This window comes from Dermacentor silvarum, chromosome 4 (assembly GCF_013339745.2).
Source record: "Dermacentor silvarum isolate Dsil-2018 chromosome 4, BIME_Dsil_1.4, whole genome shotgun sequence".
Taxonomy (NCBI): Eukaryota; Metazoa; Arthropoda; class Arachnida; order Ixodida; family Ixodidae; genus Dermacentor; species Dermacentor silvarum.
The window spans coordinates 127,345,615-127,360,029 of NC_051157.2; the positions used below are offsets into that span (position 1 = coordinate 127,345,615).

The window sequence follows — 14,415 nt, forward strand, 5'->3', positions numbered from 1 at the left end:
ACGCGCGCGGCGTTGGGACGTGTTTATGAAGAACGTGCCAACCTTTGCCGTACACCCCATGGCGGTGTACATAAGCGACCATAAGGCCGTGGTCCATGTGGCCACTAAACAAATGAAAACCACCGAATCATATATATTTCTCATTCTTTAATAGTTCAAATAACCAATTACGCCATCACATCTTAATAGTCATAATTGGAAATACATAATTCCCACCATAGTACAGCTTCGCTGGTCTTCCATCTCCACCCCAGTGGAAGGGCTGACAGTTTTTCTTTATTCTTGCAGGACAAAATTATCTCTAGCCTGGTTTCCGAGCAAGCAAAGTGGCCTGCCGAAACTGTGTACGCCTTGGCCTTGGGGATGGGTGGCCGTTGGTACGTGCCAAAGAACCCGCCTACAAGCGTGTCACTCGGTGACGAGTGCAGTCATGCGAACTCTCGACTTGGCGAACAGATCGATAGTGTTCTGCAGGTGGGCAGACCTTCTCTCCTTGATTCGCCTATACTTAAAGTGAAATAATCTATTTTACTATGACATGGATATCGCACTTGCTATATGAAATCTCTGGCCGCCTTGAGAGAACGGGTTTATTTCGTCGGGATCGGGCTCCAGTCAAGCACAACGCTGCTTTCATGAATCGTGCCTTTCTTTCTCCTTCGTCTGTTTTTGCCTTCTAGTTTCTGCTAACCATGATGTCCTTATAGATCGCACCGGAAGCGATGACCAAACGGCAATGTCTCATACACGCCAGAGTAACGCACCTAACCTAACCTAACCATGCGATCTTCCACTTGCCTTCAGTCTAGTCAAGCCTCGATCGATACTGTCGCTGTGTGTAATCAAATAACAGAAATAAACAAAGGAGGGTCCGAATTGGCTCTTCGCTGAGCTTGAAATGCATATGATGCAAATGTTGCCCCAAATAAATGATGCAAATAAATGCAAATGATGCCGAATCGGCGCTGCTCTTAGTAGAAATTCCCTGTTAGTTAGAACAGTTTTGCGGCGCGTGGTGTCGGCTACCTGCAATGTAAACGAGCCTACGTGTTTGAGAGAGAGAGAGAGAGAGAATAAACTTTATTCAAGAACCCCGGTCCGAGTTCACCCGCTTTGTTCTAGTTGTCTGCCAAGCCAAGGGGAGGAGACCGGGGGAGGAGTCCGCCAGCCACTCCTCAAATGTCGCAGGTCTACGGGTGGGATGAGAGTTTAGCAAGGCTCGCCTGAATAGTGGGACGGCTCCCCGGACAAACCCACAGAATGGGAGCATTATCCGGGAAGCCGCCAGATGCCATGCAAGAAGGTTTGCCAGGCAAACTCAGTATCTAGTGTTGGAAGTGTAGGGACAAGACAGAGTGCGCCTGCGCACGCCTCCATAGTACGGCCTCTCTTCGCTTCATGTGCATGTCTGCTTGCGGACACTTCATGCAGTTGTTTCGTAATTCGTCCAGTTTTTCGCGCCTTCCCGCCCGCGCGAAGGCGTATTGCTCATTCAGACTCAGTGGATCCGGCCACCACAGGGGAGGGCCCGGGGACTTGCGCGGGATGTGGCATGTGCCCCTTCGTTCCCTCTGATCCCAGTGTCCCTCGGATCCCAGTGTCACGTTCCCTCTGATCCACTGAATCTGTACTTTAATGTTATGGTGTGCGTTGAGGTGCGCTGTTAATGCTGAGCGTGGTGGCGCGGGAATGTTTCTGGCTGCGAGTGCCCTGCATGCAGCCTGGCTGTCTGTTCGAATGAGCAGACTTCGTTCGTGTGGATTTGGCAAGGATGGCGGCCTCCACGACAGCTGTAAGTTCCGCTTGATGTTGTGATGGAATATTGCAGTGTAGGCTTCATGATATAGGTGCAGAGTCAGTTGCTAGCCCCGTGCAGAAGCCTTGATTAGTTGGAGAGGTTTCTGTGTATAGGATCTAGTCTTCGGTGTCGTCCCTGAGGTGTTGCGCACGATTTTGTAGTCTTTCTGGTTGTGTGTCTGCCCCCATATTTCTAGGTATTGGGTCGACGGTAACACGGTGTAGCATGTCCCACAGGAGGTGTTGTTGCTCTCTGCCAGAGCCTATTGGGATATCGTAGCCTAGCTCACGCAAAAATTCCCGCTCCTGTCTAGATAGCTTCAGGCGACTAAATTGTGCCTCTTGGCTGAGTTGTTTCAGCTCAACCAGTTTAGGCAGAACTGCCGTGTCACCGAATCGGTTGGATCGAGAGTATACAGAATCGGTTGGGTGTCTAATATAACTATCGTTATCCGCCGAAGCATGGTTTCAAGTTTGCCCTTTTGGTTTTTGGTGACTTGTACGTATGGATATTGTACATGATTCGCGGGAGAGCCAGGGCCATGGTGAGCCTTCTGAGTTGGTGCTTTTGATACCGCTCACCCTTCGTGTTGTTCTTGTAAGTAGCCTTCTGACTTCATGCAGCTGCTGAATTGTTTGCCGTACCCAAACGTCCGCCTTATCATTGCCCTGTAGCCAAAAGCCCAGGACCTTGATATGGGTTTTAGTCGGGATAATATCTTGGTTCACTTGTAGCATTATTAGTTTTCGCTCCTCTTCTGCCTGCTGTTCCCTTTCGTTGGTTAACACTATGTGCTCATACTTGGCTGTAGACAGGGCTAGACCCCTTTCTTGGAGGTGTAAGCACCGTAATATAATACCTGACTATAGCGTCTCTTGAATTCCAGTTGGGGATCCTCTGCTGGCCCAGAGCGTGATATCGCCCGCATTCATTGCAAAGTGAAGGTCTTCTACACGCCTCAAAAGAGTTGGCAGCTTGCTTAGTGCTAGCGAGAATAGTGTGGGTGAGAGAATCGACCCTTGGGGTACACCTCTTGTCAGGTGTCTTTTTTCCAACTCGTCTTCGCTTATCTTCACGGTAACTGTGCGGTTTGTAAGAAACCATTTTACGTAGTTGTAAGGTTTTCTACGTGGTTTCACGGCTTGCAGACCTTCAAGCACCGTTCGATGGGTAACGTTATCAAAAGCTGCTTTGATACCCAACTCCACTATGGCTCTTAGTTGGCTGGTGCTATGGGCTCTATATATTTCTTGTATGGCAAGCATTGCATCCTGTGTGTACATGTGCTTTCGAAATACAATGACTTGAGGATCTAACGAAGTGCAAGATTCCTGCTGCCATAGAAGTCGTGTAAGGGCCATTCGTTCCGTAATCTTTCCCGTATATGGTGTTAAAGAAATGGGTCGCAGGTTGCTAATGGCGTTTGCGGCCTTATTGGGCTTTGGTATCGGGATTACCGTAGCCATTTTCCAGGTCTCCTGTATGTCGCCGCTTTCCCAAGCTTGGTTGATGATACGCAGGAGCAGTTCCAATTGTGTGTCTGGCATATTACGTAGCATCTTGTTTGTGATACAGTCCGGTCCAGGTGCCGTGTGTCTTTTGTTTGCATTGATGGCTGCTTTAAGCTCTCCGACTGTAAATGCAGGTACCTCGCCGCAATCTTGTATGGATGGTAGTTGTCGCTGATCTTTCTGTAAGGTTGCCAAGGGGAAGAAATGGTTGGCTATTAGTTCCGCCAGATCGTGCGCTCCGATTCCCTCCCTCAGTTGGATTACTTCCAGGTGGTTCTTTTTCCTGTGTTGCCCAAGAAGTGTCCAAAAAGCGTGCATGGTGTTTCCGACTTGCTTCGCATACCTGCATCCAGTTGTCTGTTGCAAGTTTGTCGGTGTATTCTTGCGTCTCCTTGGTAATATAATACTATCTATACGGGCTTTTAGGCGCTTGTTCAGCTTGTTCTTTCTCCATTTTCTGAGTCGCTTGTGCCTATTGTCCCGTAGTTTAAGCAGTTGTTCGTCTATTTGCGGGTGGTCCTCAGTTTTTTGTACTTTCTTCGTTGTGCCCTTGTGTGCGGTGCGCAGTGTTTTAGCCCATTCCTCCAGGGTATCAGTCTGCTATCCTTGGAGAAGACTCCTGAAAGCATCGCAATCTGCGATATTTGTGTCTGTAGTGCGATTTAGTTTAGTCGTGCATTGCTTCTTTGGTGTGGGAATGACTATCTCTGACACTGTGATCCCTACCCAACGCTTCCCCAGTGCATTTCCACTCTACTTCCTTAGCTGTCCGGCCCCAAGTCAGGTTTGGGTTTGTATATCTCTCCAGTGAATTTCCAATACGATTGGGAGTTTCTATGTCATTCAGAAGCGTTAGGTGGGCATCATTTCCGGTTTGTAGGAGCTGCCTTCCCTGTGGTGTACTGTGATTGTAGCCCCACGCCTCGTGGTGGCTGTTGAAGTCACCTACCCATAGCAAGTTCTCCTTGTTATGGTTTTTGAGCAAGCTAGTCCAAGCTTTGCGATAAGCCGCTGCTTTAGAGGTACGGTAGGTGTTAATAATGGTTACGTCGTTTCGTTTGAACAAGCGGCATTTAACCAATACGCTTTCCTCTTCCCCGTTGTTCATATGACTGAGGTCCTCCTGAACGGCCATGTTTTGCTCCACCACCAGCGTCACCGTCATTGTAGGACAGCTAATATGATTATCATCCGTTCGCCGTCGCGGACGGCGTGTAATACTTGTATTGTTGTAGGCCGTGTAACCCGGTAGAGAGATCGGCGCATTGGTCTCCCGAAGAGTTATTACATCCGGCTTATGAGCAGTGTGTGTTAGGTATTGTATCAGAGAGTTGTTTTACGGCGTATTCCTCTACAATTCTATTGCCATATGGTAACTACCGTTTCATGTCGCGAGTTACGCCTGCTGTCATTAGTCTGCATAACTGCTAGCGTGGCCTTGTTTATAGGGGTGCGCCTCCTCCCTTGCGGAAAGTTTTTTCCAAAAGGTTCGTTGCATTGTTCGCATGCTTTGCGTTAGCGTAGCAAGTTGTTGTGTAATGGAAACGAGTTATTTTTGAATTTCCGCTACTATTCTGTCACGTTCTACATCTTCTATTCTCAGACCTACTTGCTTCTTTTCGAATTTCTGCTATTTCTTTGAGAATGTAGGCAAATGTGCTGTCTTTGGTAGTTTCGTGGGCTGGGTTTTGCTGTGTTCGTGTATGCGGCTTTCCTGAACATGATTCCTGTCGACCATGCGACTTAGTGGGGTTATGAGGCGGGTTAGTTTTGTTTGTGTCGTCAGTACGACTCCGAAAAGTGGGAGCTGGTGGACTTACCTCTGATGATGGCCTCCATGCTCATTTGCCTTTTGCACCGCGTTGTTGTGGAGGTTTCTTGTTTGCCTTGTTCTTGGCGTTGTTCGATGATAATGCAGTGTCCTTGTGTGGTTGTCGCCTACTGAGGTCAGGTAGGTTGCCGTAGTTTTCGGAGCACGTTCTCAGGTGTCAGTTCTTTAGGCAGTCGAAGCTATTCTGTGTCTTCAGTGTTGGGTAGTTGGTGTCCTGTTACGGTGGTGTCCTGTTATGGTATGCTTTCGGGTGTCGATTTCTGGTGTTTTCTTTCCTAGAAGTGTGTGGCTTGCATTTTTCGGACGCCAATGTGACCATGCGGTCTGATTGTTTTTTATTCGGACAATCAGGATCTCGTGTGCCACGAGCTCCGCCGCAGTTCGCACACTTCATTTCGCACTCGTGTAGTGTTCTGTCCGGTCTTTGGTCCGGTGGGAATTCAAGTCCGCATTGTTCACACCACACAAAATCCCGCGCATTGGCCAGACGTCAGCTTGGTGTCTGATGGTGAAGCATGCTGCACACTGGACCGCCTTGGGGTGGAATGGCTGCATTTTGGTGACTGATCTCCCAAGTAGGGCTCTCTTGGGTAGCTCTGGTTCCTTGACAGTGATGAGTATAGCTATTGACCAGCCCAGTCTTCTCGCTGCTAGAAGTTCCCGATCTTCAAGCGTTATGATTGTTTTCAGTTCCTGGTCCGGGACGTCACGTGCGAGTCCTTTACCTACACCCCTTGCGTTTCCCGGCTTATGCACCAGGTATGCTGTTATTTAGTGTTGCTGCCCTCCGAATTGCAATGTCTTGAAGAATGCGGCGAGCTTCTGCGTTGCAAATTCTCTCCAGCTCTCCGCTGGTACAAGATTCCGAAGCTGTCTGACTTGGGTAGTGACATCCCGAGATTCGGCTGTCGTAAGCCCAGCTGCTGCCGTGATAGCAGCGCTCACATGGTAGGGCAAGGTCTTTGTTAATTTCATTTTAGTCCCCAGCCACATATTGACGGTCTTGGGCTTGGCGTGGCGTATTACGATTGGAATAGCAATGAATTCATCGTCACCGTTCTGATCGCGCGTTTCCATAACTGCATCTTCTGAGGATATCGTGCGGCCACGGCGGCCGCATTTCCATGGGGGTGAAATGCAGAAAGCACCCGTGTACTTCGATTAGGTGCACGTTAAAGAACCCCAGGTGGTACAAATTAATCTGGAGTCCCCCACTACGGCGTGCCTCATAATCAGATAGTGGTTCTGGCTCGTAAAACCCCATAATTTTTTTAGAATATCGCCGATAAAGCCCATGTATCTTTAAAAAGCATAGGCAACTGGCCGCAGGGTGTCTTGGCTTGTGCAAAAAGAAAAAAAAAAATATTGAAATTGCGCACGCCTGTGGCACCGGTTACACTAAGCGGCCATGTGACATTATATAAGGAGTGAATTCGGGAGCGCGGCGTTAATTCTTGTCAAATCGATTCGTTATTTTGTCATTTGCGTGGACAAGTGCAGACGAGCGTGGCAACTGCGAACGTAGTTATTGTCACTTGCAATATCGACTGATATCGTGGAACTTGCGCGCCGATTCGGATTGAGAAACGACGCGCGCGAAGCGTGCGTCATCTGCTATCTTCTCATGGCGCAAACCAGGTGGCGCGCTAAAGTTGTCGAGCCTAAAGCCCCTTGATGTTAGAAAGTAGCGACACGCTTTGATCTACGCCGCAACACACTCGCCGGCGCGGTCAACCTCCTCTTTTTCTCCCCCTCTTTCGCGGAGGCAACGCATCCGCCACGCTGAATGGCTGCGGCGCTCGAGACTACCCCGTCAGGTGACCCTGACGTCACGAAAACGGCGCGAAACTTGCTTTCGCGCGCCTTTAGTTTCTCCCGCTCGCCATGAGCAGTCCAAGTGGTGGTCGCCCTGCCGCTCCGAACGTGTGTTTCCCAAGTTTTTCCATCTTTTCGTAGGAATCTGAGATTCGTTCTCCGTGAAAATGCCTTGCTGCTGCGTGTTTCAATGCAGCAGCAGGCCAGAGAAAGGGCAAGCCTTATTTTATATCCCCCGAGGTGAACGGAATGTCGTGCGTCGGAAGCAGTGGCTCTATAACATCGGGAGAAGGGATTTCGCCCCTTCTAAGCACGCCATTCTTTGCGAGGTGAATGTTGCAGCTTTCCTCATATTTGTGGATGAAGTTGCATGGAGATTTTAATGCTCTTCGCATAGCCGGACTCTTCGTTCAGTTTAATACAGAGCACCGATAACTGTGCATATAGTTTTTTTTTAAAGTGAGTCGGCTGAAATTTTCGTTGACTCTTCGAGCCGTGACAAAACTTTTTGTGTTTTCGCGCGTGTGTTAGTTTTCAAATGTATGTAATGTAATGCCTGCAACTCATATTTTGTAGTTGTGTGCGTGCGTGTGTGCGTGTTTGTGTATGTGCGTGCTTGTGTGCGTGTATGTGTGTGCATGTATGTGTGTGCGCGTGTGTGTGTGCGTGTGATCCTTGCGCCTGATACTTGTGAAGCCAAGGAACTATTTTACTCTTATTGCGTGCTTATTGTATCTTTGCAAAGTTTCAATACTGCGAGCATTTTTTTGTTTATGTACTTTATGTTGCGAACGCATGATCCGGAATATATAGGTAGATAAGTGGTATTATGTATTATTAGCGCATGTTCATTAAGTACAAGCCACGCGCTTCTGATAATCTCACCTCAATTCTGATAAACTTGTCATCTTGAAGTCTGTAAGTTAATTATCAAGTGCCAGTCTTAGCAGTTTCCGTGTAAGGAATCAGCCTTTTCTTTTTTGAGAGAGAGACTTAGGTTACTCCCAGAGGTGATGGAATGTAATTTCTCGTCGTTTCATAGTGACGGAATACAGGCGCGTGTGTAAAGTTCTATGTTGGCTGTTTCGCAAACACAGCACGTATTTCGCACAGTGGCATTCGTACAAAGGCTTTTGGCCCACTCATTTTGGCGAATTCACTTTAATTAAACAATCACATTTCTTCTGGGTTACCTTCTCTGAGCCTTTTAAGAGCGAAGATAGTGAACCAAATTCTCGTTTATACTCTAAGCTGCTTATATTGTATGCACCCAATACACCTCCGCGTTACGGACAACCCAAGTGGTGACTTAGAGGTAAACAGCTCAGCCACTGCTTGGTACTCATTTTTTCGGAGCGCTTCCGCTTGTATTTATCGAAGCGTCCCAGAAAAATGGCACGACGTTCTATCGGAAACGTACTTTCGTCAGGACAGTTTCACAAGGGATAAATTCCCATACAACGCTTCAATGGGCCGAATAAACAAGCGCGCGCATTGATTCTAATGCGGCTGCAGCGAGCCTCTGGAGGGTTCAGCGCCGCGCCGGCCCGGTGAGGGGGAGAAATCCGAGGAGAATTGAGGAGGAAAGCGCGCGCGTGGGGGAGAGTGTCACTACTTTCTAAAATCAAGGGGCTTTAGTCGAGCCTAAAGTCCCTATATAAGAAAAGTACCGCCATCTTTTGATAAACGTCGCTTCTCTCACTCCTGTATCTCCGATTGGACGATGATAGCGCGCGCTTTTCACTTCTTTATATTTCCTTTTTTTTCCGCCTGAGAGCCATGTTGAAAGTCCTCTGCGCAGCCGCAGTCGCCGGCAACGGCGGCGGCGCGCGCCCGGCCTGAAAGCTTCAACGTGGACTTTCTAGGTGCGCCACCGTCGACTTGGCTTTCGCAAGCAAAAAGTAAAGAAAAAAGCAAGCGTATTAGGAGAGGAGGCGGCGCAGGAAAGAGTAGATGACGGTACTTTTCTTATATAGGGACTTTAGTCGAGCCTACATGCAAGCGCTGTTGCATGTAGGCTCCCTAGTCATTCAATTGTATACCCCAGTGCTGAGGTCAAACCCTTTGGCTATTTTTATTGCGATAGCAATTATATGGACACTTCAACCGGATTTATGCCGCAGCCGTCGCCGTGAGGTTCCGTATAGATAAAATCTTCGCCGCGCGCCGTATGCCCGAACGGAAGCGGAAGCGTGCGGGGACGCGCGCTATCACGGAGAGCGAACGCACTCAATCTCTCACGTGCAAGCAAGTAAGCGGGAAGCCAGCGCCGGAGGGAGCGGGGGGGGGGGGGGGGCGCACTTCTACTCTGCCAACAACCGTGCTCGTCGCTCGCCCGCACCGTCTCTTATCTCCACACGGCTCTGACCTTTGTATGCGCTGTGCATTCGCCGCTCAGTTTCCGTTGAAGCGATAGACCGCACGTACCTTCGCCCGCTGCGGCGTATGCGCTTGCTGCCAGCGTTTTGACAGTCGTTGTCTGCAGTCATTCAGTGTGATCTATTCATGTTTGTTTGTGCGCGCTCACACCACGCTTCTTCATTCAGTTAGTAATAGTCGGGCCACATTTTCCAACGCACGCTCCACATGGAATGCTGCCCGGATCGGCAGTGCAGCGCTACAGGTGTGTCCCTTCGTACGCGCTGCCCACGGGCAGCGCTTCTCATCAACACCACCGTTTCACAGGCGCCTTCTCGTGGTCATCGAGTCTCTCTTCATGTCGGTCTACTTACGCCGTAGCACACCTGCTTACTTAATCAGCTCATGTTTACTACAATTCATATTCCTACCAAAGCCGCTCACCTTACTTCGTATGACATTGCTGTGTTGCTATCGCATTCATTGCTTCGCCCTTAAGGCGAAACTGTGACATTTTTTTCCTTTTTAATGACCCAGGGGCTTTAATTGCGGCTGCTGGTTTCAGCTTCGACGTACGCGTCATGACGCCGTTCTCAGAACTGTAATCAAAACTAGAATATTGTTGCGATACCACAGACGCTTAAGAGACATGGCACAAAGGAAGACGAAGACGGGCGTATCGGCTCGACACGAGCTGGTTTTCATCTTGGTCTCTGGCTGATCTGATCTTGTAAATACATAGTAATTAGTTCGTTTGTTTGTCTCTCTCCGCACGAACATTTTGGTGGAGGTTGGCCATTCCCGTCCTCGCCACATAGATTCACAGCGGTCGCTACATCGCGCTCGCTACCATGCCTCCAGGAGGTGAGACCCCATCATCGTCGGATGCGACTGGTCATACTGCTCCAGTCGTCACGCTTGCCCACGCTCGTGACCCTGGTCTATTTTCAGGCTTGGACGGCAGTGACGTCGAAGAGTGGATCAACCTTTCTGAACGCGTCAGCACTAATAAGAAGTGATATCCAACGATGATGTTCGCTAGCGTCGTTTTGTACCTGAGCGCTGCTCCACGCGTGGGGGGCCGAACCCACGAAGACGAATTAACAAGCTGGGACATCTTTAAAGAAAAACTTTGCGAACTGTTCGGCGACACCTGTACTCGGAGCCTCACAGAGCCCTACGTCTCATACATAAAGGACTTCTGGCTCATTTCCCCAAAGCTGACGACAAGATGTCTGAAACAGACAAAGTGGCGCACATATTGAAGGGTATTGCAGACGACGCCTTCAACTTGCTGATTCTCGGCAACGTTTCTACTATTGACGCCATCATCAAAGACGACTGCCGCTTCAAACAAGCTAAGAGCTGACTTATCTGGCCCCACATCGTGCGCCTGCCAAATACCGCTGCTACGTCGACTTGTCAGGACCCTCCCCACCAGCCAATCCCACGTGACAACGTAATTTGCGTCGTTCTCCGCGAGCTCGAGGCCACCTATTCGCCATCCTATACCACGACGCCCACCGATCCAGCACCAGCCTCGATTGCTATGATCCAGGCCGTTGGCCGACAGGAAATTGAGAACATGTCTGTCGCTTCATCCCCGACAATCATTTCGCCGCATCCCGCAACCCGTCTGAATGGTGCAACTAGAACGTCAGGCTCGTCTGCTTCTACTGCTGCCGCATTGGCCACATCGCCGCAACCGATTGTCAACTCCCGTGTACGACACACAACAGTGCACATTCCCGTAACTCTGCACCTACTGCTCCCTATGCTTCTCGCCAGGATCGTACTGTCGCTGACGCCCCGGTTCCGAAGCTTTGCCACGGCTGATCATCGTCACCCCGCCGTCCTCAGTTTCCTTCGCCCCCAGCCCCGTCACTTCACATCGCCGTTATGTCACCGTACCTTACACAGTTCTGAATATCATGGCCAACCGGACTTGCATCCCTGTCGTAAATTTCGATTTGATCGAGCAAATAGTGCATCAAGGAATTTGCCTCGCTCAACTTGAGCCTTTAGATGACTATCAGGTGGCGGCTTTCTCCCCCTATGCTTTGTCTGGGCCTGCCAGGTCTCCAAAAGCTGCCTTTTGTGCTGATCCCAAGATTTAGAAAATCATTGCGAGGGGCCTTTTACCTGCCCAGACCAAAGACCGCTACTATGTTTCGTTTTCCTACAGAGATGTTTTCGACTTTTACAGACGCCCCTTAGGCCAGACAGTTGCTGTCACGCATCGTATCATAGACCATAACAGTACCTCTATCGGGACGCCAGGTAATTCAAACTGAAGTTCCCAAGGTGCTTGATCATTGAGCCTTCGAGTCTGTGGGTGTCGCCGGTGGTGTTGGTTAAGAAGGACGGGACACAGTGCTTATGTGTGAATTACCTCCATCTGAGCAATGTAACTAAGAAAGACGTATACCTACCGCCACGAATCGACGACGCCCTTGACTGCCTCTACAATACCAGACACTTCTCTATTGACCTTCGCTCTGAATACTGGCAGATCGCTGTCAGTGATATGGAGAGAGAAAAGACCGCATTTACAACACCCGATGGTCTTTTCGACTTCAGTATCACGCCCTTTGGATTATGTAACGCACCGGCCACTTTGAGCGTATGATGGACTGCTTGCTTCAGAATTCCAAATGGTCCACATGCCTGTGCTACCTTGACGACGTTATTGTCTTTTCACCAAGATTTGACAATCACGTTGAATTCTCTACCATACTTGACGTTCTTCGTAGGCCAGGCTGCAACTTAACTCATCGAAATGTCGTTTCGGCCGCTGCCAAATTACAGTTTCGGGCCATATTGTCGACGCTTCTGGGGTAGAACGTGACCCAGACAACATTCGCGCCGTCCGAGACTGTCCGGTTCCGAAGTGAGCCACAGACGTTGGCAGTTTTGTTGGGCTATGTTCTTACTTCCGCCGCTTTGTACTAGATTTTGCCGCTATTGCTCGGCCTCTCACTGACCTGTTGAAGAAAGGCGTACTTTTCTCATGGGGACTTCCACAATCTGCCGCCTTCTCTCGTCTCATTACGCATTTGACCTCACCACCGATCCTCGCCGACTTCAACCCTAATGCCCCAAAAGAATTGCGTACGCATGCCAGTGACCATGGTGTAGGCGCGCTCCTAGCGAAGCGTCAGCGGGGCCAAGACCACTTAGGCGCTTATGCCAGCCGCCTCCCTTCACTATCAAAGCGCAACTATTCCATTGCGGGACGGGAATGCCTTGCTGTTCTCTGGGCGGTTGCCAAGTTCCGTCTTTACCTTTACGGCCGTCCCTTTTCTGTACTAACTGACCATCATTCTCTGTGCTGGCTTTCCTCCCTAAGTGATCCCACGGGCCGGCTTGGTCATGAGGGCCCGCTTGGCTGTGAGGCTCCAAGAGGTTTCATACTCTGTGGTTCCCAAGTACGGACCCCTGCACTATGACACCGATAGTTCATCGCGTTACCCCGTCGCAAGCTCTGAGCTCCCTGACATTGATAATGCCGCTGGTGTTTTCTCCGTGTCACACCTTCTCTGTATCACCGACGAGCAACGTCGTGATGCCTCATTCAGAGTAATCATCGATCGCTTTGAATGCGCGCCTGACGACGCTTATTTAGCCTCTTAGTTCTGCGGGATGGTACTTTGTACCGTCATAACGTTCCTCCCGAAGACCCGATCTCCTCCTTGTCTTCCCAAAGTGCCTCCGTTCGACCGTTCGAAAGAAACTTCACAGCGCACCCACCGTTGGACATATTGGCGTTCTCGAACTTACGACAGTGTACGCCAACGCTTCTTCTGGCACTGTCTTGCACGTTCTGTGCGACGTTACGTCGCAGCTTGTGAGCCATGTCAACGCCGCAAGAAGCCATCTCTGCTCCCCGCTGGTTTATACCTGTAGCCACTTGACATCCCGATAGAGCCATTTGGTCGTGCCGGCTTGGACCTCCTGGGTGCTTCTCCGGTATATATGTCGGGGAAGAAGTGGGTTGGTGGCGCTTTTGATTGCGTGACCAGATACGCCATTACGCCCATTGCGCGCGCTATCCCAACCAGCTGCGCAACTGATGGGGCAGACTTCCTGTTACACGACGTCGTCTTGATGCATGGAGCTCTACGTCAAGCGCTCATAGACCGAGGCTGTGCCTTCTTGTCCAAGGTCATTGAGAACATCACGCGCGTCTGCTCTATCCAACATAAGTTTATCCCCTCCTACCATCCACAAAGCAACGGCCTGATCGCGCGATTGAGCCGGACCCTTACAGAAATACTGGCGAAATACGTTTCAGCTGATCACTGCAGTAGACCGATCCCACCGGCCAGTTTCACGACACCACCGCTGCCGCGGTTCATGCTGGTACTTGTAGTCATCCCGCTGCTCCAGCCGTCCGGAGTGCCTGTGCGTCCTGTTTCCGAACGATTTTTGGCAATTTTTATGGTTCGTGTGGAGCCATCGTGTGATGGGAGGATTCCCCTGCTGTATTCCTGGGTGCTACAACAACACACAAGGGACAAATGCTTCGGACTATGTGTTTCCTAATGAGCGAAAGCTTCGAGAGACGTTGGTCCAACGGATTAATAGGTGGTACTGGTAATACACAGCGCGAGAAGAAACATGGGGACGAATAGCGGTCGCATTTCGATGGGGGCGAAATGCGAAAACACCCATGTACTTATATTTAAGTGCACGTTAAAGAACCCCGGGTTGTCTAAATTATTCCGGAGTCCCCCACTTTGGCGTGACTCATAATGAGATCGTGGTTTTGGCACGTAAAACCCCATAATTTGTTAGCCTCTTTTATATTTGGAATGATATGTATATTTACTGCTGTTTAAGTTCCCATTTTTGTAATCGAAACCAACTCCCCTCTGTAATGCCATTGGGCCCTGAGGGTATTGTAAATGAGTAAATAAATAAATGTATAAATAAATAAATAAATAAATAAATAAATAAATAAATAAATAAATAAATAAATAATAAATAAATAAATAAATAAATAAATAAATAAATAATAAATAAATAAATAATAAATAATAATAAATAAATAAATAAATAAATAAATAAATAAATGGTGTTATAAGACTGAAACACATGCC

At 49.2% G+C, this 14,415-nt stretch overlaps 1 protein-coding gene across 1 annotated transcript in view; it reads left to right on the top strand.

Moving 5' to 3' along the window:
• The first annotated feature begins 306 nt into the window (after positions 1-306).
• LOC125945014 (uncharacterized) overlaps positions 307-14,415 on the top strand; it is a 58,102-nt gene continuing 43,993 nt past the window's right edge. Inside the window, exon 1 of the mRNA XM_049666545.1 lies at positions 307-474. Within this exon, the coding sequence (XP_049522502.1) occupies positions 364-474 (111 nt within the window). The 5' untranslated portion in view covers positions 307-363. The remainder of the gene's footprint in view (positions 475-14,415) is intronic.